A 23109-nucleotide genomic window follows, 5' to 3' on the forward strand; every position below is an offset into this window, starting at 1 on the left:
TTTCTCTTCCTTCATTAACTCACACCAGGGGCCATAGATTCAAGGTGGCCAAGCCCTGCACTTCAGCCGAGTGTAGACGCAGGTTTTTCAGCATCAGATGTATAGACCTCTGGAACTCTCTTTCAGATGATGCTGTTAGCTCTGACTCAGTTGCATCATTTAAAAAGTCCCTCCACTCACAACTAGGTCACATCCTGTTCGACTATATTGAATAACAACGATTCTTATTTCGAAGTCCTTCAAGTAGTGCAACTACCGTGCATATGGCACAAAACTCAGCCTCTAATCAATAGTCTATTATGATGATGATGTATATAGGAAACGGGGCTGGCGTGCCAGCAGGTATGGGCTGCCCTACTTCTTGAAAAGCAGATTCCTACCGAGCTATACTGTTAATTGTAATAGGGTAGCCAACCAGGTGAGTAGAAGCACCTTACCAAATTAGGGTAAATGTATGCTTTACTTTAAGTGAAGAAGGACCATACCAATTCACTTGCTGTTACTCCAGTTTGTTTTCTGCGTTTTTCCTAACAGTTTTCATGGTGATAAACAACTGCCTTCCATTAATTTTTTTCTCATTATGTTTTCAGGTACAGTACTTTAGTCCTCACCGATTTTTGTAATGGTGGAGTTGGTAAAACTTACTTGAATGTTGGTTAAATTAGGTTGAGTTAAATTGCTAGGTTAGGTTAGGTTAAATTGCAAGACTAGGTTAGGTTAAAGTGTAACATTAGGAAGAGGTACTAGAAGGGTAAAATTTTATAAGTGTATAATACATCCCTATTGTTGGGCAGCAGTTTTTTCTGATGTATTTTGATATGCTGTTAATGATTTTGACATTCATTTTTGCTGGAGGAAATGCTTTCTTGTGCCCAATTCCCCCCTCACCCCTCCATGAACCTAGCAAATCCAACAGAATTGAAGATGAAATCATCCAAAACACACCAGATAAAATTGTTGCCCAAGAAGCTTCACTAACGTAACCTGACATTACACTAACAAAACTGCACAAAGAAGAAGAAGCAACAGACCCATCCTCAGTGGTGGCTATTTTCAAACTGATTTTGAATCCTCTCGCATTAGCCTCCGTAGGAGTGCATTTTAATCTCAGTGGCCAATGTAATTAAGTCCCCTCTAATTGGCTGAAACCCAAAAAAGGTGAGAAGGAGTGCATGCCCAGAAAGTTGGGTGTAAACAGATATATGAACACTCACATATGATGCTTAGGTGAATGGAGGTAGGTTTTTGGGTATTAATATCTCGGTTATTATGCATTTGCGAATCGTATGGCATTTAAAGAAAAAGTTCTCTTTTTTGTTGGTCTTCCTGTCTGTGACCCTTATTTTACTGGCTTTCATATTGTGTCTTTGTAAAATAAAACCCTAAAAGGCAGCTGGGATGTACATTGGAAGTGTCCACCATTAGGCTTGAGAAACAGTTAATAGAGCAAAAGGAATGTGGCTAAAAACAGTTGGGAAATTTAATGTGAAATACAGTATTTGTTTACCATGCCAAAAATAACCGGGAAAATATAAAAGACTGTCGGGAAGAAAAAGAACTGATTGGGTAAGGTGCTTCTGCTGCTTAAAGTAAAACGTACGTTAACCCAACTCGGTTCTTCTTCCTGATACTTTTATATTTTTCTGGTTATTTGGGGGGTGCTAATTGAATGTTTCATGCTATATTTCTTTCCTTATTATCCTCAGCTGTGTTCCTTCCACTGAATGAGTTCCTGTTTGTTTTGTAAGTGCAATGGTGGAGACATAGTCCAACATACACAAATCTACCAAAATATATTGTAGTTGGCATCCTGGTTGCTTGTTAGTTTCTCTTCCCAGCCTTACCATACCTAACCAGACCTAACAACCAAGATTTGAGTAAGTCAGTCAACCATTATGTTGGTAATGGTGATAAAGCAGAATGGACATGAAAGCAAGATCAACAGAGAAGCAGTCAACAGTAAACATCATATACACCAATAAAATTAGTTAAAAAAAAAAAAAAAATGCAGCAGCAGATAATGCAAACAGTAAATGAATTTGGGAACTACCGAATGGATATAAAGTGCAGGGTATTATGTTGATCCTGTGAACATAATGCACAGTACATTTTAAAATCCATGTAGGCAGGATACCAAAGGAAGTTTGTGAAAATGAGATCAAGGGTAATGTTAGTAGAGGCAGCCCTTATGGAAGAAGAGAATATATTTGTATGCCAGTACTGGTTACAGAGAAGGAAGGAGTGTTTGAAAGAGTGAAAGAGAGGTATACAGTATGATTTTTTTTTTTTTTTTAGTAGAAAGAACGAACCAGTGGCCAGGAGCCCATAAATTGTTCCCACCAAGAAAAAACATCCCCTGTCCAGGATATCATAGGAGGGAACAAGATGTCAGTGTGGACTATTGTTGTGTTGACTGTGTACTGAAACTGAACATTATTTTCTATCCAAATGTAGCAGGAAATGGTGATTGCAGAGACATTGTATGATGTTAAATGTACGGTAGGATTGTTATTACATATATGCAGTACAGTACTGTACACTGTCTCCTTCACACAATACTTCCTGGAGTGTATCAAGGGGGATGCAGTATATTGACCTTTTGTATCGCAACTGGAGTACTGTACTGTACTTGACTGTATCCCCAAGCCATGTTTGTTGATGTATTCATCAACTGCAGTCCTTCATTTCATTTGAAGCTGTATGTTTATCCCTTCATTTTGTTAGGTTGCAATGGCTGTCATGTACTCAAGTAGAGGCAGACAGTGAGGTGGGGCATTATCAGGATGGGTCCTGGAGGGGTATCACTTGGGCAGCACGGCGGGCAGGATCCCGTTGCCCAGATGAACACCTTCCGGTCTTATGTGTCCATGCTGGCAGACCCTGGCTCCAAGGATGAAAACAAACTTAAGGCTGCACAAGCATTGAGTGAGGATCTTGAGGTAAGCTGCAAGGTATGTTAAACTGTTTAAACTTTTTTTTTTTTTCTTCTTTTTTTTTTCCCCCAAGGAAGAAGGAACCAAAGCCCAGAAGGATGTAAGACTGTTCACAATATGTTGTCATTCCTTCAGAGAAAGATGTACAGAATGCAGTAGCTACAGTATAATACTTAAGGCAGCCTGGCTCAGCACAGTTTGTATGTGTGTGTGTAGCCAGTGGGTGCTGGCCTGTCTTCCTTTGTTGAGTTTTGGCATTAAGTACTTGAGGAAATTTGTAGCTGTTGTTGGAGTGACTGTGTTTTTTATTAAATACACCTCATTGAAAGAACATCAACAGTGTGCAAATGTGCAGGAAGCATGATGGTTTTTTTTTTTTTTTTTTTTCATGGTTTAATTTTACAGGCCACCTTTAATATATATACAATTATATACCCTGATCAGCAGTCATAAATATTGACAGATGATCTTGTTCCCTGCAGGCAATTGTTGCATCACCTCAGTATCCAGCATTTCTAGAACATGCCATGAAGATATTCATAAAGATTCTGAGTGAAGGAGATCCTCTCTTCATATCAGAATACAACATCCAGGTATGCATGAAGAAGTTTTGGTTGTTTCATTATTTTCTGTTCATGTGTAGCTATGAGCTGTTCAGGAGTGGCTTGAGTTTGAATTGCTATCTTACTTCTGTGATATAGCATCCTGGCAGCACCTGTTAGCTACATGTGGACAAATGTACCTATCAGGTGGAGCCTGGATTTTGAGGGCTTGAACAGTGAACGATGGAGTGTGTTGTTCATTTTGGTGGACATGCTCTTGATCAGTTCTCCCACTATTGTATTCTTTCCTTTTCCTGGCTATCCATACTGTACCTCACCCCACCTGTAGCTGGGGAAGAGAGATGATGATGTGGAGGATATTTTATTTCCACACATACAGGTAATCTTATTTTTATGACAGTTAGTTTCATTTTTAAATTACAAGTAGTCTTATTTTTACATATGGATGTTAAATATGGGAACTTTACATTATCTTAAAAAAAAAAAAAAATATGAAAATAACTTTTTATATTTATCAAGACTTTTCCTTGTTTTGCTAGAATTTTATTTTATTTTAAATAAATGAGTTGTATTTTTAAACTGAGTATGCAAGGGTGGTGGGATGTTGTAATAGCTCAGGTGTGTGTTTGTCATTTTTCATGGTTTTTGCTCTGGTCCATCGAACATGAGAGAAAGAAATATTTTACACAGCATCTTGATGAATCCAATTCCTAAATAAAAATAAATCTACCAGTACATTGTAGTGTATATCTGCATCTGCTGTGTCTACTGAACTTGTGCATCTCAAGTATTCATTTATTAATATATTTTGTCAACAGCAACTACGCAAGCTGATCCTAGAGATAATTCACCGGCTGCCAAGCAATGAGCAGCTCAAGGTGTACTTACGCCCCATCCTCTCCCTCATGTTCCGTCTTCTGGAGAATGACAATGAGGACAATGTTATGGTCTGTCTCCGCATCATCATAGAGCTCCACAAAACCTTCAGACCACAGTTCAGCCCAGAGGTACTAACAGATATAATGAGTTTCTTAAGATGACAGAAGTTATGTACAGTACACTAAACTCTCAATTATCCAGCGTGATTCAGCCAAGCCCTATGCCGGATTTTGCAGAGTACCCCCCTATTGGCCGAATATTTGGTTCTGAGCTGGACATTGTGTTATTATCCATCTCAGCCCTCTGTCTTAAAAACTTTCCAATGAGTAAGGATGAAAATTAAACATAAAGTACAATAAAGTATTGATAAAATACAGTGCCAATTGGCTACTGTTTACAAGCCAGTTGATACACCTCGACGTCGGATGTTGCATAATATAACTGGATATTGCTTTAATTGAGCCAAGCCAGTAGTGCTGGATGTTGCAGTGATGGATAATTGAGAGTTTACTGTATCTTTACCTGGAGAAAGGAGAAAGAGAATAGGCTACTGCACAATACTACCCTATTAGGGTATGTTGTATTTATGCCACTCTTATACCATATGTTTGATGCATGTGATGGTTGTTCTCAAGTTTACCAATGTACCATAATTCTTATTAATGTCAAAACTTAATGTTTCCAGATTCAGCAGTTCCTCCAGTTTGTGAAGAGCATGTACCGAGACTTGCCCAACCACATGAGTAAGATTTTTGAGCCACGGTCACCAATAAGAGTGAATGAATTGTCAGAGGTGAATGTTGAGGCACTACTGCAAGAGACATTTAGCATCACACCCATTCATACTGAGAAGAAGTTACAGGATGGAACCTCAATCACGGTCAGTAACGTATGAATAAGTAAGTTTTGCCTTAGGAGTTTTGCTTGTGGAGGGCAATGGCAGTGTCAGCATATATACTGAATGTGCGTGCCAAGCATCCATGTAACTCCTACTTTTCATTGTTTTGTTTTGTTTCATTTATAAAGGTCCAATATGCTTGCATACGTCAGCCTTGGTCACCTAGTGGTGACTCTTCATGTTGCTTGATCTTTGGCAGCCTCCCTATTCAGTCCCTTATCTCAGAGGTCACACTCCTGAGAGAGTACTAACCCCTCCACAATCTATGAAATAACAGTGCAGCACTTACATAGCACTCTTCACGATTGCCGCTGTACATACCATTTATAAAACAATCTCTTCTAATTAGATTCATGTCCAGTGGCAGTTTTATAGTTTTTCTTTCACTTTCACCACATTCACTGTAAAATCACACCTTTAGGCAAGCTGCCTAATTTCCCTTTCATTTTTCATGGTGCTTGATGGAGTTTGTTTGACAGTACCACGCTTTTATGAGTTTTCCCGTAGGAACACCAGCTTCTAATTTATCCAGAATTTTCAAGATCAGCGTTACATAATGTTGTATGCTTCCTCGTAACACCTTTAGTTTTTCCAGAGACTCCATTTGCATTAAGAGCCATGGTAAGGAGAAGTAACTTTTGAAATACTGTACAGGAAAAAAAAAACAGTTGAACTAGTCGATGGTGCGAATGCTCGTGCGTGTTTAAACAAAGGGGACCTTGTTGCAACCTAGCGTGATCTCAGACCAAAGAGATGACAGTCGCTTTCTGCCCCGCTATTGAAAATGGTTTTCGAATTACTGGTAACTCGCACGGAACACGTGGGTTTCGTTCCTACCATGCCATGTTAGGTGCGAAATCGCGTATATTTAAACTACAGTATTCCCGCATATTTCGCGGTAGTTATGTTCTTGTAACCCCCGCGAAAAGTCAATTTCGCGAATACTCTGTTAACAATTGAATCTTACACTTGTGTCCACCATGCTGCCCATCACACAGTCCATGTCCATACTGATTGCGAGACAATTCGCCGTCAGACAATTCCCCGTCAAAACATGACGATTCCCCTTCAGAACAATTCGCACCCTGGACGATTCCCCGCCATTCTATAAATATACTAATCAATACTTTTATCAATATACTTATTATTAATTGATCAATACTTTAATAACTATATTGCAGGGGGATCCAGCAAAGTCTATGTTCAGTAGCGTAGGTTCTGGATATTATTTATTAGTTGCACCTTTAGTCAATAATTAACTTGTTTCTTCCTCGCTGTAGTCGCCTTTGAATTATATTCTAGCGTCATCCATAGCTATCTTCATTAATGAAGGCGAATTGTTTTGTGTTTGTTGTGACTGCGAATTGTCCCGAAACCTCCATACTCATCCCGAAATACCTTCTTACAAGATTGAAAGCACTTACTCCATTATGAAGGAAAAACGTAAACACCGTACTGTAATACACAATTATCTACACATTTATTCACAAAACAGTACAAAATAAAAAGATGCATTAACTGGTGATAGCAAACACTCGCACTGTCGTTTCTTAGCTTGTCCAGTAACACAATTTTCTCTGCTAAGGTCATAACTTTTCTTGATCATTTTGTCACTTTGGAGTTCCTACTAATTGTATTATTAGCCTTTGGTGAGGCTGGCTTACGTCCTGGGGCCATGTGGAAAGCAAGTGGGAGGCAAGAGGCTTATATCATAGTGCGGTTACAAGCACACCAGACATGTAAGGCAGTCAGGCGTGGACTGAGCAATGCGGGGTAGAGAGCAGTATTGCCATATCCAAACAACGAAATTATGCTAGGGCAATGAAAAAATTATGCTAGATTGAGCAAATTTGTTCCAAGTAAAAAATGAATTATGCTAACTTGAAGCTAATGATAAAATTCTATACATATTCGTGCAACATATTAATTATGTATTGTTTACTATGAAAATATTAAAATGAACCTACATACAGTAAGAGGATAAATATCGGTTTTCTGCCCATACTGCTTTTTCCCACGAAACTTACGTTTTTCTGATGGATTTTGATGTGATTCATTCGATTTTGAGCATCATTTCCGTCAGAAATAACCAGATTTTGAGATATGACCCCCCCCCATCCCCCTGCAATAATGGGGGATCTTTGGGGAATCGGGGGTTATAGGGAGGGGGGGAAACACAGAAAATGGTCATTTCCGACTGAAATGAAGCTGAAAATCGAATGATTCATACCAAAATCCATCGGAAAAACCTAGGTTTCATGGGTAAAGTACAAAGCTCAAACTTATCCTAACCTAGCCTAACCGAACCAAACCGAACCTAACCTAAAACCTAACCTAACCTAATCCAACCTAACCTAACCTAATCCAACCCAACCAAGCCCAAACTGAAAGTAACCAACTATTCAAACATCTTCTTACCTTATTCGTCTCTCTCTGATTTGTAGCTTTTATAAAATTATTCCAAAAATATTCCATTCCATTCTAAATTAAGCTAGAATGATTCTAAAACTTCTAATATGCTAAAAAATATTCCAGACTCGAAAATTTGATCAAAATTATGCTAAAAGAATAAAATTATGCTAGATATGGTAACACTGGCAGAGGGGCCGGGGGGGAAAGGGACAGGGTGGCGTGAGTTTACCGCGCTACAATTGGAAGCTGCGGGAATGTCAAATTTTTTGTTTTCTGTATATTCGAGGATATTTTAGTCGAACTTATTAATGCTATGAAAATCCGCGAGAGGGCAAAACCGTAGACAAAAAATCCGCAAACAATGCGGGATTACTGTACTCCGTATTTTGCTCCCTAGACCCCCCAAATGTGTTGTTTTGCTGTTATCTGTCACTGGTAATCACTAGAAAGCACTTTAAGTGGTTAGAAGGTTTATTTAATGTTATAACTCACAAATACAGTACTCCAGAGCAAAACTTCAACACAAATACTGTACGTAAACACAAGGAAACATTCCGACGCCGATCATAGGTAATCTTATAAATCAGGTTAACTGGTACCAGTGCTTTAACTTACAAGTACATACCAGAACAGTACATATTTAACTTAGAAGTGCAGTACTGTGATATCGAATGATTTCAGTACATAATCTGTTAGGAATGGCTGAAAAAAAAAAAAAAAATGTTATGAATACATTTTCACCTTTTTGATATATATTTATGGTAGTTTCAAGTTATTTTTTATGTTATCGTTGTGCCCATGCTTGGAAAAGGGAGCGAAAGAGTTGAATTTTCAGTCCTAAATGAGAAAACTGCACGTCCTCCAAGGCTAGACTCTGCCACGGGAGAATAAAGTGGAGGGTCAGTCCGATTAGCACTGAGGAAGTTGTGTCACAACTTCCAGCTCCCACACCACGAGAATGGCTAAAAATAGAATCGTAATGCAGTTTCAGAACTAACAATAAGTCTAATTATTACGAATACAGATACAAAGCAGAAATAAATACGTTTACAGACGGGGAAAACGTACTTCTTCCGTCATAACATGTTCATCTTTCTCTATCATTTTACTTTCATCTTTATCATTTTACCTTGTTATTTTCGCAATATATATTGCTGTCTCGTAAACAGGGTGGTTGTTTGTGTTTTGCAAGGGAGGAAAAAGATTGTATTTTCTGTCTGGGTCGAGATAATGGGTGTACCTATGTGTGGTTAGGCATGGCCACGAGCGAAAAAATCGTACATCCACTCATCACGATAGCAGGTGGAGAACTGACAGATGATACATGAGAGGGTGAAGTCAAGGTCAGTCTCATGTCCCAGATTTTCGTTCACTTCCCGAAAGTTTATTCACAGTTTTCTACAAGTTGCATTGCATCAAATGATCCAAACCATTACAGCAAACCTGAACAAATAGGTAAAGATACCAAGACAAAAATGTATTTTTCTTTTATTATAAGTCTTTAACGAACAAACAAAAAAGGCAATATTCCGACGCCGATCATGGGTAATCATATAAATCAGGTTAACTGGTTACAAGGCTTTATTTAATGCTTTAATTGCTTACAAGTACATACCAGAACAGTAAATATTTAACTTACAAATACAGTACTGTAGAAAAGCAGTACAGTAAGAGTTTAACGAACAAACAAAAAAGGCAATATTCCGACGCCGATCATGGGTAATCATATAATTCGGGTTAACTGGTTACAAGGCTTTATTTAATGATTTAACTTTATTTCAGTGCTTACAAGTACAGTACATACGAGAACAGTAAATATTTAACTTACAAATACTGTACAGTACTGTGGAAAAAACGAACAAATAAAAAAGGCAATATTCTGATGCCTGTCAGATAAACTGGTTATAAGACTTTATTTCTTGCTTTAACGTTATTTAATAGTACTTTAAGTTGCACATAAACTTACCAGGACAGTACAGTACTGTAAATATTTAACTTACAAATACTGTGCTACTGTACTCGGGAATGTCTCACTCACTGAATAATTTCCCGCCTAGATCGTCACGTAATCAAAACAAACCGCGCTCTGCGGTGACGTTCGAGGATTTGATCTTTCAAAGGCCTCTCCTGTGTTAATTTGTAGTTTTCATAATGGTTTTTTAATCTTACGTTGTCTTATATGTATCCCAGCCCTTACCGTGTATAATTGCGAGCGCGTTCCGTGAGATCGTGTTCCGTGCGAGTTACCTGTATTTTAAATGTATTTCTGGAATTTGTATTTTTAAAATTTTGTCCGAATTAGCCAAATCTGGACAAACAGAGTCCAGACCAAAGAGGTTCTACAATATTTTGATGCATATTTGTCCAACTGCATAAGTGGGATAAAACTTGGTAGAGCAACCCCTAGTGTCTTTGGGCACCTTGTAGATGTACTTGTAAGCCAGTTCTCAGTGCCAGACACCATTGTAGAGACACAAAGAAACATTGCTGTAAACCAACCCCAGTGGAACGGGATGTTCTTTCACATTTTATTCCATCCAACATGATTGGACAATGTGCTTCACAGTATGTCCAGTTGCCACCTCAGTTTAAACAGACCCTTAACCAGCAAACAACCAGGCATCTATGATTATGTACTGTTTGTTTCTTTGTAATATTGAAGATTACTGTACAGGTATTTCCTCTTCCACAGTACAACCTAATTCCACGTGCTGTGCTGTCACTGAAGGTGTTGACAGAGCTGCCCATCATTGTGGTGCTTATGTTCCAGCTGTATAAGCAACAGGTATATCAGGATGTGGGAGACTTCATCCCTCTAATCATGAACACCATTGTGCTCCAGCCTTACCCTCAGCACAGGTCAGGATCCATATCTCTTGATCTAATTCCATTTTATTCTTAGATAGTGGAAAGTAACTACTATTTAATTGGGCTGTTTTTAGTCTGTGCCACTACTGAAGATACATGATTTTTTAAAAAATTAATTGATTATTTTTTTTTTTTACCATCCACTCACTCTGCAGGAGTATTCCTAAAAAGTATGATATGTGGATGTAAGATAATTTGGAAACTGTTGCCTCTTCTGACCATTATGGGGCTATTCATGCCAGGGGTACTATTTATGAAATGTGTGGAGTGTTTTGTTGTATGACAGCGAAAATTCACCAGTAAGAGAAGAGGATAAAGGCAGACAAGAATGCATAAAAATATAAATACCAACATGGATGATGGTGATTGGTGAACTCTACTTCTATTGCAGGGATCATGAGTCTTTCAACAAGGAGGTATTTGTAGATCTGATTGCAGCCCAGATCAAGACTCTATCATTTCTGGCATACATTCTAAAGATTTACCAGGATGTGGTTGCCCAACACTCCTCCAAGCTGGTGTCTGGGATGCTCACACTCCTCACTCTCTGTCCCAATGAGGTGGCACATCTCCGGAAGGAATTGCTCATTGCCACCAAACACATCTTGGCATTGGAGCTGCGCAATAGTGAGTTTTTAATGGTTGATTATATATTTTTTAAAGATACAGTGTATGTAGGGCAACTACAGAGTCTGACTTTGAGCCACAAGAAGAAATGTTTTCCTTAATCTACAAACAGTGCATTTGATCAGTGATGTCATATGATTCCCTGGCATGTGGTCTCATCCTGTTGAGTACCCACTACAGTACCTTGCAGATTGTACAGAACAATGCCCTATGCATCATTGCTGGCTGCACCAAAACCACTCCCACTGCATATTTACACTCTGCAACTAAAGTCCTCTCTGTCAGAGACTACCGTATTATGAAGGGCACACAATTTTATGCAGCAGCCTGTGCCAGTACACAACACTCGTGTCATTACAGGATTGAGATACACAGCTCACCTAGGCACATTAAACAGTTCCCACACAAACAGTAGCAAACTGTCTACAACAATGTCCCACCTCCAGACATTCCAACACTAGCAGTAAAGAATCACCTACACAGCCTGCTCATTTCACATGCAGGACAATATAACACATTTATCAGAACACAATATTACAAGCTCCCCTCCTGACATCCACTCAATGAAGTCCTTAAATAGATATGATTGAGTTTAGCTAGCCTGGCTTAGAGCAGTATATCACACAGCCCTCCTCAACTGCCAACTTTTGATTTGGGTAGGGTGGAATCACAGATGACGCATGCCCAGCCCATAGGATAGACCCACACACCTTAACACACAAATGGAAATGGAGCATTGCACAGCACATGCCACACCAAGTCACAAACACAGCTTAGCATTGTAGGGAACTTATGGGACATCCCCATAGAAATGGTTCCACACCTGTGGTCAGTAGGTCTACTCGCTCAGACAGACCGGGGTTGAGCAACAAGAAGACAACAGTATTACTTGCAACATTAAAAATAGTCTCAAACACAGACAGTAGATGGCTATTACTGATAACCACCAACCCAATATGAGTGCAAACTTGCTAATTAGCCACACAAGCAGTCACCTTTAGACAAGGAACTTGTCCATAGATATACAGACACAAAGACTGGTCTAAGGTAATGCATCCATATTCATGAATGAATAAATCCCTTTATAATAATTTCAGCTGAGGAGAATAATAGTCCCATTCATATGAAGATAACACTTGCACTCTTGCAACATTAAGGCATTAATTGTATGCTGGCAGATGGAGTAAGCCCTGGAATTAAGCAACTGGAACAGCAGACATGAGATAACAGGAGTGCACCTTATGTTGAACTGCTTCACAAAGGTGGTTTTGTGAGACAAAGGAACAAGTGCCAGCCTTTCTGACACACAGAACAGGAAGTCATGTAGTCAGCTTGTGATAAGAAGGGAGGCAAATTTCCTTCTTTATTTGCTGCTGCTGCTGTTGTATTGTTCATTCCATTTTCCTATATTTTATTCCCATACAGCCTTCCAGTTCTGTACTGTTATCATTTGTGTAATGTATTCTTTTTGTTTTTGGCCTCCTGTGCTTTCACCCAGTCATGATATACTGCACAGTGTAGGAAGGTTTCAAGTTACACAGTACAGTACAGCTATGGTTTGGGTTTGAGTGTTTTAATGAGTGCTGGATGCTTCCATGGTCCAGAACTATATACCAGATATTTCTGGACAGTAATGCCCCCCAAAATGTTATTTCTTGAATGGCTTGCTCCAAATTAATCTAAAAGTTATGGGCTTCAGTAGTTTTTATAGGTTGCAACACTGGAAGATAGTCCAAAAAATTAAATTTATCTGTATTAGGGACCACCTTAAATGATGTGATATGAAAGAAAACATTATGAAATATCAGTATTGTAATGCTTTTCAAATTATCGTAGCTCTTTGTTATACCTCGGTATAGCTCTGCTGTGTAGTGAATGGAAAAAAAAAAAAAATCAGGATGTTATTCATTGCTGTTATGATAAGGGTTGCAGTTCTCCATTGTGTATTATTTGATGCAGGTTGCAGGTTAGGGGTTTAATGTACTGCATTGTCTCACAAGTAAAAGACAACACAACAGCTTTTTAAAAATGTACTGAAGCATAATGTCTTGATGGATTTGTTATATTTCTTGTAAGTGTATTTACTGTATTAGGAAATTGCAGAAGGCAAAAATTTACTTGTATGCCAGTCTTGCAACAGAAACTTATAAGTTCTTTTTTACTTTACAGGGTTTGTTCCTCACATTGACAAATTGTTTGATGAAAGTCTGTTGTTTGGACGAGGTTGGACGGCTCATGAAACGCTGCGTCCACTGGCATACTCAACGCTGGCTGACCTTGTGCATCATGTGCGACAACAGCTGGATATGGGAGCATTGACCCGTGCTGTACATCTGTTTTCAAAGAACATCCATGATGAAACTCTCCCGACAAGTATCCAGACTATGTCTTGCAAGCTGTTGTTGAACTTGGTTGATTGCATCCGTAGCCGCAGTGATGATAACCCCAGTGAGCCTGGTGCTGGGAGAGATCTCCTCATTCGCATGTTGCATGTCTTTGTCAACAAGTTCAAAACCATTGCACAGCTACAACTGCCATTTCTTAAAAACAAACAGCAACTGAATAGTCCAAATCATCCAACCTCCTCTCAAAGTAATAGTGGATCCAGCACTTCCTCCTCTACAGTGCAGGAGGACCGCAAGGAAGATGTGCGAATGAGCATCAGTGAGAGTGAGAATAAGGACAAAGAGAGTCAGAGGATCGGTTTCCCACCAAATGTCACGATTAACTACAGTGTGGGAGATTGTCGTGCATTGGTGAAGACTCTTGTGTGTGGTGTCAAAACAATTACCTGGGGATGTGCTTCATGTAAGTCTTCTGTGGACCCAGCACTCACTCACAATAAGTCATTCCATCCTAAGGAAACACTTGTGTTCATCAGACTGGTGAAATGGGCCATGCAAGCACTGGACATTTACACTCTAAATGCACCAGGCAACCAGCAGCCCACTGGTCAGAAAGGTCAAGTGCCACAGACAGTTCGTTCAAAGGAAGAGAAAGAAGTGTTAGAACATTTTGCTGGCGTGTTTATAATGATGAATCCTTCGACATTCAGAGAAATATTCTCCACAACCATAGACTATGTTGTAGAGCGTATATACCATAATACAGCTCTGCAGATTGTGGCAAATTCGTTCCTTGCTAATTCAACAACATCTCCGATATTTGCAACAATACTGGTGGAATATTTACTGGGACATATGGAGGAGATGGGGACATCAATGGATAGATCAAACCTTTACCTCAAACTCTTCAAGCTTGTGTTTGGCTCAGTTTCTTTATTTGCAGCAGAAAATGAACAAATGTTGAAGCCTCACCTGCACCAGATTGTGAACCGATCCATGGAACTAGCCATGAGTGCCAAAGATCCTTACAACTATTTTCTGCTGCTTCGGGCACTCTTTCGCTCCATCGGGGGCGGCAGCCATGACTTACTGTACCAGGAGTTTTTACCTTTGCTACCTACATTACTGCAGGGCCTTAACAGTCTACAAAGTGGCCTCCATAAACAACATATGAAAGACCTTTTTGTTGAGTTGTGTCTGACTGTACCAGTCAGGCTCTCCTCACTCTTACCCTACCTACCCATGCTGATGGATCCTCTGGTCTCTGCCCTTAATGGTTCGCATACTCTCATATCTCAAGGTCTGAGAACTTTAGAACTGTGTGTGGATAATCTACAACCAGACTTTTTGTATGAGCATATACAGCCAGTAAGGGCAGAACTGATGCAGGCTTTATGGAAAACACTCAGAAATCCAAATGATACAATTGCCCAAGTAGCATTTAGGGTTCTTGGTAAGTTTGGAGGTGGAAACAGAAAAATGATGATTGAACCTCAGAAATTAGAGTATAATGAGCAAGAAACTCCAAGTACTTGTGTAACCATTCAGTTTTCTGAACACAAAAACCCCATAACCTTACCAGTGGAAAAGATCATAGAGACTGCATTCACAGCCCTCAAGACTTCAAACACAGAGCCCTGGTATCGCCGACAGTGCTGGGAGGTGATCCGCTGCTTCCTTATTGGTTCTATGCAGTTTGATGAGGAGAAACAGATGGTTAACAAGCTGTTCACCCACCCCAGTTTCAGAGAGGGAGAAATCTCAACAGTGCACGGGCAGTACTACAAGTGTCCAGACGATCAGGCCCGACAGGTACACCAGATGGCAGTGACAGCAATGTTTGTAGCAGCTGCCATCAAGGACCTAAGGCAGAGTGTGTTGCCCACCATGGTGTCCTTGGTGAGGCACTACACAATGGTTGCCATTGCACAACAAGCCGGACCCTTCAACATGATGGGGCGGTGGAACAAAGTGCAGGGCATGGATCCCCTTGTATTGATAGATGCCTTGGCTGTCATTATGGGCCATGAGGAAAAAGAGTTGTGTAAGCCTGGTCATCTTGCACTTGTACTGATCATGGAGGCTGCCACCAATATCCTAGGTAGCAAGGAACGTGCATGCCAGTTGCCTCTCATGGAGTACCTGGTTGAAAAGATGTGTGGCCTCTGCTATGAACGAGCATGGTATGCAAAACTCGGAGGCTGTATTGCCATTAAGTTCTTGTTTGAAAGAATGGCACTGAAGTGGGTTCTGGAGCATCAGTTTCCATTTTTGAGAGCTCTCTTGTTTGTAATGATGGATCTGACTGGAGAAGTGTCCAGTGGTGCTGTAGACATGGCAAAAAACAACCTTGAGAGAATGTTGCGTGTATGTGGAACTCCACTTGAAGGGGAAAATAACACAGAGGAGATGAGACAAATTCAGAGCAAGTCTCTTCATGATGTGACTCATGAATTGGTTCGTCAGGTCACCTCGCCGAACACAACAGTCAGAGAACAAGCCATGCAGAGTCTTCATGTTTTAGCCAAACTGAGTGGAAAAGGTGTGACGGAAGTGATGCAGCCACATAAAGATGTATTGGCGGATATGATTCCTCCCAAGAAGCATCCACTGAGACAACAGCCAGCAAATGTCCAGATTGGCCTGATGGATGGCAACACTTTTTGCACCACCCTTGAACCTCGACTCTTTACACTAGACCTGAGTATGCCAGAGCACAAGTTCTTCTACAATGAACTGCTTATGTTAGTCGAGACAGAAGATTCTTTCTTGTCAAAACTGTCATGTTACAAAAATATTCCTAATTTAGATCCACTGAGGAAGTCTGCTTTAAAGGCTCTAGCTGCCTTGCATTATATTCCACAGATAAGAGAAAAGATATTCCCTACCTTGTACAAGGCTCTGAATAATTCATCTCACCCAGAACTGCAGGAAACAGCATTTGAGTGTCTAAAGAAGTTTCAGAGTGGTTGCCAAATTGATATGGAAGTGGTACACAACGCTATGAGGCCACTACTAGGGCAGCTATGTCATTACCGCAGTGTTACTCTCCCTGTCATCCACCATCTATCATACCTCACTCAGCTGTTTCCATACACATTCAATGAAAAGCTTTGTGATCAGCTTACACAGCATGTGAAGAACCACATAGAAATGGCCATTGTAACTCGAAAGCAGAATACATCAGTAAGTAAACAGGACAACAGTGATCTGAAACTTTGTGCTAACATCATTGGTATCTTCCATCAGATCCCAGCAGCTTCTTCCAGATTTGTTGAAGTACTATGCAAATTGGTGCTTCAGACTGAGCGAGCATTATTAATTGAAGCAGGCAGTCCATTTAGAGAACCATTGATGAAATTCCTGATGAGGTATCCAGCGGAGACTGCAGACCTCTTCCTTTCTGACCCCCATGCCCGAGACCAGCAATGGGCTCGCTACCTTGAATTTTTGGTGCGCCACAAAGACAATGCTGCATTCAGAAAGCACTTGCAGACCTGTGGAGATAAGCTACTAACTGTATTACTGGCTACTCCTACAACAGTGCAATCACAGCAACAGCAGCAGCAGCAACAGCAGGCTGCCATCACAGCAGCAGACAAGGCCCAGCTTCAGTATTTGGCAGTTCGCATTACTCTTCTGCTGTCAAGATATGATGACCAGTGGTTGGCATCACAGACAAAGTTGGTTACAGCAATTAGAAATATATGGATATCAGATGAATTCCAGGAGAGACACCACTCTGCTGAAAACACTGATTTTATGCATTGGAAAGAGCCTAGGATGGTTGTTTCAGTCTTGTTGACTTACTTCAAGCACCACACTGATGACATAAAATTGCTGTTTGAATTGTTGAGAGCATTCATTGGTCGCTTTATTCCAGACTTCCAGTTTTTGAGAGACTTCTTAGAACAGACAGTTGCACAGACATACTCAGTGGAATGGAAGAGATCAGCTTTCTTTCAGTTTGTTGAGGTGTTTGAGGATGTGAGTGCTCCACAAGAACTAAAGGCACGCATCTTACAGTACATTATCATTCCAAGTTTGAGTGTCAGTTTGGAGTGTGGTGATAAGGAGCGTCTCTTTGGTTACCCCCCAGCCCCAGATCAGGACCACCCGGACAATGTTGTCTCAGTCTTCATCAACCGAATAATCAACCCTGATGAGCCATTTGTGTACAGTGATGCTGTGAGGATCTTGCTTTTACAACTGTCTTGCCTTCTTGTGGAGCAGGCATGGTCCCATATCCATGACTCTGTCAACAAGAGACAAGGACAGAAGTTGCGCAGACTCATGACCTTTGCCTGGCCATGTCTTCTTTCCAAGAACTGTGTGGACCCAGCAACCAAGTACCATGGGCACCTACTCCTGTCTCACATCATTGCCAAGTTTGCCATACATAAACGTATTGTCCTGCAGGTATTTCACAGCCTCTTGAAGGCCCACGCCATGGAAGCACGATCTGTTGTTCGACAGGCCCTGGAAATCCTCACTCCTGCCATGCCAGTTCGCATGGAAGATGGTGAGTTTCATTCTGTTTTTCTGAAAATACGATTATAATTGTATTGTTCAGTTATGACTGCAGATTATCTATGTTGTATTTGGTAATGCACCAGCTACATGCATTTTAAAATTATAATTTATCATTCATAATATCAGATGGACTTAATAATCAGTAATGTAGCAGGAATCACTTTATGATAGTGTCCATCAGGTGGTGAGTATGTTGGTTCTTTCTTATTTAATTTGTTTGTTTTACAATAAGTGTGGGTATGGTTTGGGATATGTTTCAGGAAATACCATGCTAACCCACTGGACACGCAAGATCCTTGTTGAAGAGGGCCACTCAGTGGGTCAGCTGGTGCACATCTTGCAACTTGTGGTGCGTCATGCAGATGTTTACTACCCTGTGCGTCACCACCTGACTCACCACATCACCCAGGCCATGCATCGTCTAGGATTTACACCTACTGCAAACTTGGACCAAAGGCGGCTTGCTGTTGACCTGGCAGAGGTCAGTGTTTGTGTTTATTCTCGTAGACTACGGTGTAGCTTCACTATAATTCACCATTCGGTTTTTACATTCTTTTTTGTGAAAACATTGAGAAACATTGCAGAAAAGTTGCATATTAGAGTGCCATTGCTGCTTGTAAAGCTAATATGATGGTGTCATCCAATGTATGTTATGAATTGTATGGAAAAATTAGGATAATTTAGTACTCATCCGTGACTTTGTCCAAGGAGTGCCTGTATGTGATGATGGTACAGTAGTAAGTTACTGTGGTTCTTTTAGATATGAATGCAGTAAGGTATAGCAGTTCAAATATATCCACTGGGTGTTTGTATTTGTACCTAATAGGCGCTGAAATCATTTAAATTATCCGATGTTTTGAAGTGCAGAGTGGTCCGAGTGAATTTGTCATTGTTTATCTATCTATCTATTGCCAGATGCCTTAACTTCTTATACGGGGTGGCCACAAACAAATCGCCTCCACGTCACCCTATCCCCTGCCATTTCCCTGCCCTGCTCCCAATTCACACCTCTCTCTCTCATATACTCTCCACTCCATCCCTCCATCTCATCCTTGGCCTTCCCCTCCCTCTCTCCCCCTCCACCTCACTCTCACACACTCTCCTCGTCAGTCTCTCACTCTCCATCGTCTCCATGTGGCCAGACCTCCTCAGTGTGTTTTTCCTAATGCTTCCTATCACATCCACATCCACACCACAATGCTCCCTCACATCCTCATTTGTCAGTCTGTCCATGTGACTCCACAGGCTCCACTCAAATAACTCATTTTTACTGCTCTCACTCTTGACTTGTGTCCCTCCAACAATGTCCAAGCTTCACTTCCTCTATGTTAGTGTTGATATCACAATACTGTCATGTAATAACTTTTTCACTTCCATGCTCACTTCCGTTTCTTATCACTGACTTCAAGGAACTAGCAACCTTTCTTCCATGTGGTACCATTTCAAGCACATCCTCCTCCAAACCTCCATCCTTACTCATCACACTACCCAAGTACTTAAACATACTCACATTTTCCCTTTCCTCATCATCCAACCTCATTGTACATTCACTGACTTCACATCTCTCGAAGACTAACGTTACTCTTCCCTACATTCACTAGATTCCATTTCTTACACAGTCTTCCAAACTAATCCACCAAGCCTTGCAGCTCCCCTTCGTCTTCACTTAACAACACAGTATCATCTGCAAACTAGAGTACAGGAGCTTCCAGACACTGCCCTCTCTCATTAGGGCCACTCCAACATCCACTGCCCTACCTTGTATCTCTTGTTATAACCTCATCCATGTACAAATTGAACAACCATGGAGACCTGACACATCCCTGCTTCAACCCAACCTTTGTCATTGTGATGATAGTATATTCATTGGAGAAATTGGACTGATAAGAACCTTAACCAGTTTGAATAATGAAAAATTCTGACAAACAGAGAGTTCCAACAGACTTTACCCTAAGACAGAAATGGTTTGACCCTATTCCTGTGTACATAGACAAACCTAAACACATTCCATGTCTAAAAAAAAAAAAAAAATACTTGTACTCATGTAAGTTAAAACTGATAGGCAGTGGAACAAAATTGATTAAAATAATTCCAAATGTCTGAACATACATACAAGACAGTATATAATGTCCCTGTGATACAGGCCACTTTGCAGTACTTCAGGATGATTTCATCTGATTATTAAGTGGTCCAAGTCACTGATCAGAGTCCAGCTATGGGGAGTTGGACTATGACAAGCTTTTACCGTAAATGTAGATAACATTAATGTGAAGTTCATTGAAGAAGAAGGTAACTCTGTGTGGTGTGCTGGTGAATGGAGTGAGACTTGAATAGGTGAATGCATTTAAGTGCTTCGGTGCAGTAGTAGAAAAGAGAGGTACCAGCAATTGTACTAAGGAAGTGGAAAGTAGAGTGACACAGGGTAGGAGGGTGACTGGTACTATGAAGGCTTTTGTATGATACATAGGTCTGAGTCCAGACACTGGAAGAGGATTACATGGTGTGTTAATGCCCACATTAACATGCAGGTGTGATAATGATATGGCAGGATGATGAAGTATCATCTGTAAGAGCAGTGTAAATTGGATTTTAAAGGAATTTTTAAAGGTGAAAAGGTAAAGGTGGGAGCATATACCATGAGGCGCTTAGCTGCAGTGCTCATCTCTGTAGCATAGGCCTTTGAGCCTGTGGAGTGTTGTTCACCCAGTATCCTCGGATAAAACGCCACCACGTCATCAAGATTACCACAGTTATCTTCCTTAGGTGTTAACCTAGGTAATCATATTACCTACCAACACACAAAGGGTAGATGGACTCGTGAGTTGATTGATGCCATCTGCCCTCATCAGGATTCTAACCTTGACACTAACATGCCTGCAGCATCACAGTCAGCAATGCTAACCACTCAGCCACTGCTGTGTTTTGGAATACGTGAGGAGTGTTTAAACTCAGAAGGATAATAAGTAAGGCAATTTGTTAAAAATGTTTGTGTATAGGAATTAGTTGACAATAGGGTAAAAGAGAGAAGATGGATTGGTCTGTTTGAGAGAAGGGATGTAGATAAAGTGGTGAAAAGAGCATGTAAATTGAGTTTGAAGGTGGGAGAATGCATGGTAGGTCAAGAGAAGGTGGATGGATATGGCAAAAGTTTTTAAGACAGTGTTGGAAGCTGTTGATGCTAGGGAACTGATGAGATTGAATTGGTTAGATAAATTATGCAGAGGAGCACATGGTAGTGTCCCCCTCCCCCCCCTTAATACCGTAATTGACAGTGTCTCTGGCAAGGAATGTGAAGTGTATTTGTGGGGGAGAAAAAAAAATATTCGGCTTCTAAGGTAGAGTCTTGACTGCAGGGCAGGAGTGATAAGTAAATGAGTTTCTCACCAATTCTTTTCTTGCATTTTGGCCCCATCCCTACCTCACACCATCTGCAGGTGGGAGAAGGATGACAGGATGGTGGTGATGAAAAGTAAGAGCAAAGTGGTGGTAGTAAAATTATTTATTCTCAAAAATTGTCTTGTGAGAGACTGCACAGAAATCACAGACTTGGTGACTAATAATGGCTTGTATAGTGCACCTTCACACAGTGCGAGTTTTTGGGTGGCAGAAACCCTCGCATTCTACAATTTCACATTGTGTGAACCAAAGAACTTGTGGGAAAAATGGTATGGTGTGAACAGCTCACCCAGGGCTTGGTCTTCGGGTCCCCTTCCAGCCTACTTTACCCTTTAATACTTTGTCTAATAGTACTTCTAGTTGGACCAACAAATAGAACACCATGTACCTTTATTTAAGTGATTTCTGGTCTTGTTACTTCAACTCCAGTGTGATCCTCTTGCTCTTAGAATTCTTTGGTGGGGCCATGATGAACAGGTGGGTAGTGCTACGTTGCTAAAACGGACCACAGGATGCTAGGTACAACATGTGTTCTTGTGGCGATATAGAGGAGAAGTGTCTGTTTACCCAGGAAAGTCGGTAGATGGCATGCAGATAGATGGCCAGCCGCCCACCATTTTGAATCTGGCTCATTGCGAACCACATGGCCTTTTTGTGATTGACTTGCATTGTCCAGCCTGACATTCTTAGTAGTGGTGGGAAAGTCCATTTTTGGCTTGGAATACAGCTAATTTGCATGTTGGGAAGTTCAGTTCACAGATTTCACATTTGATGAAAATAAGCATTTTCTGGGTTGACCTCGCATTGTAGGTGACTCGCATTGTGTGAGTATGCATTGTGTGGGGGTGCACTGTGTTGACTTCTTGTCTGTTATGTCTGTACTGATATGTTTTTTGTTCATTATATAATTAATATACTGGGTAGCAGAAACTTTTGTGTTTGTTTGAAGATACTGGGGGCTTTGTCAGCATTTATGTGATATATTTGTTTTAAAACTGTGGTTATAATGGTACCAGTTATGCAGGTTTCTAATATGTAGTATTATGTGGCGGTGACCTATTATGTGTGGAAAGTGAGAGAACATTGTAGTTTAAATTATAGTTATGATTGTGATGATCTTGCCATAGGTAACGTGTAAAATATGTATAGTATAATCAGTTGGTGCACCACTGAACTGTTGAACCCCCCCAAACTGTTTCTGCAGCCTGTGTCTGTATTCGGACTCACTGAAATCAGAAAATTTTAAATATTTATGATGGTGATGATGATAGAAGGAATGTTCATTACCTTCTGGAAAATTTATAGATAGATGTAAAGGTAGTTTGTTTGTAGCCACCCCCTCTGGGATTAAGGCTTGTGGCCACAGATAGATAGGAGACGTGGCTCAGTCGGTAGAGAGGTGGCCTGCAGTACTACTGGAACCAGGTTCAAATCCCTGCCAGGCAGGGAACAGTTTAAGGATTTGAATTTCATCAAAGCAGACTTTACTTATCTACCAGAGGACCCGCTGACATGTCTGAAAAATACCCCTGCTAATACCAGTACGCCAGTCCTGTATGAGACAGCCCTAGCATGTATTCAATATGGACGGTGGGTGTTAGCACTGAAGTGGTGACATGTAGAGGTGTATGGTATGTAGGAGGACTACTGGTCCT

General features: G+C 40.6%; 1 protein-coding gene across 1 annotated transcript in view; it reads left to right on the forward strand.

Moving 5' to 3' along the window:
• Positions 1-23109, forward strand: part of Nipped-A (Transcription-associated protein Nipped-A) — a 73293-nt gene that overhangs the window by 4330 nt on the left and 45854 nt on the right. The window contains exons 2-9 of the mRNA XM_080284018.1: positions 2725-2939; positions 3416-3526; positions 4315-4503; positions 5061-5255; positions 10378-10544; positions 10945-11180; positions 13350-18047; positions 18319-18539. Of these exons, the coding sequence (XP_080140144.1) occupies positions 2784-2939; positions 3416-3526; positions 4315-4503; positions 5061-5255; positions 10378-10544; positions 10945-11180; positions 13350-18047; positions 18319-18539 (5973 nt within the window). The 5' untranslated portion in view covers positions 2725-2783. The remainder of the gene's footprint in view (positions 1-2724; positions 2940-3415; positions 3527-4314; positions 4504-5060; positions 5256-10377; positions 10545-10944; positions 11181-13349; positions 18048-18318; positions 18540-23109) is intronic.

This window comes from Coenobita brevimanus, chromosome 99 (genome assembly GCF_032717465.1).
Source record: "Coenobita brevimanus isolate Jiangsu-jjx chromosome 99, ASM3271746v2, whole genome shotgun sequence".
NCBI lineage: Eukaryota > Metazoa > Arthropoda > Malacostraca > Decapoda > Coenobitidae > Coenobita > Coenobita brevimanus.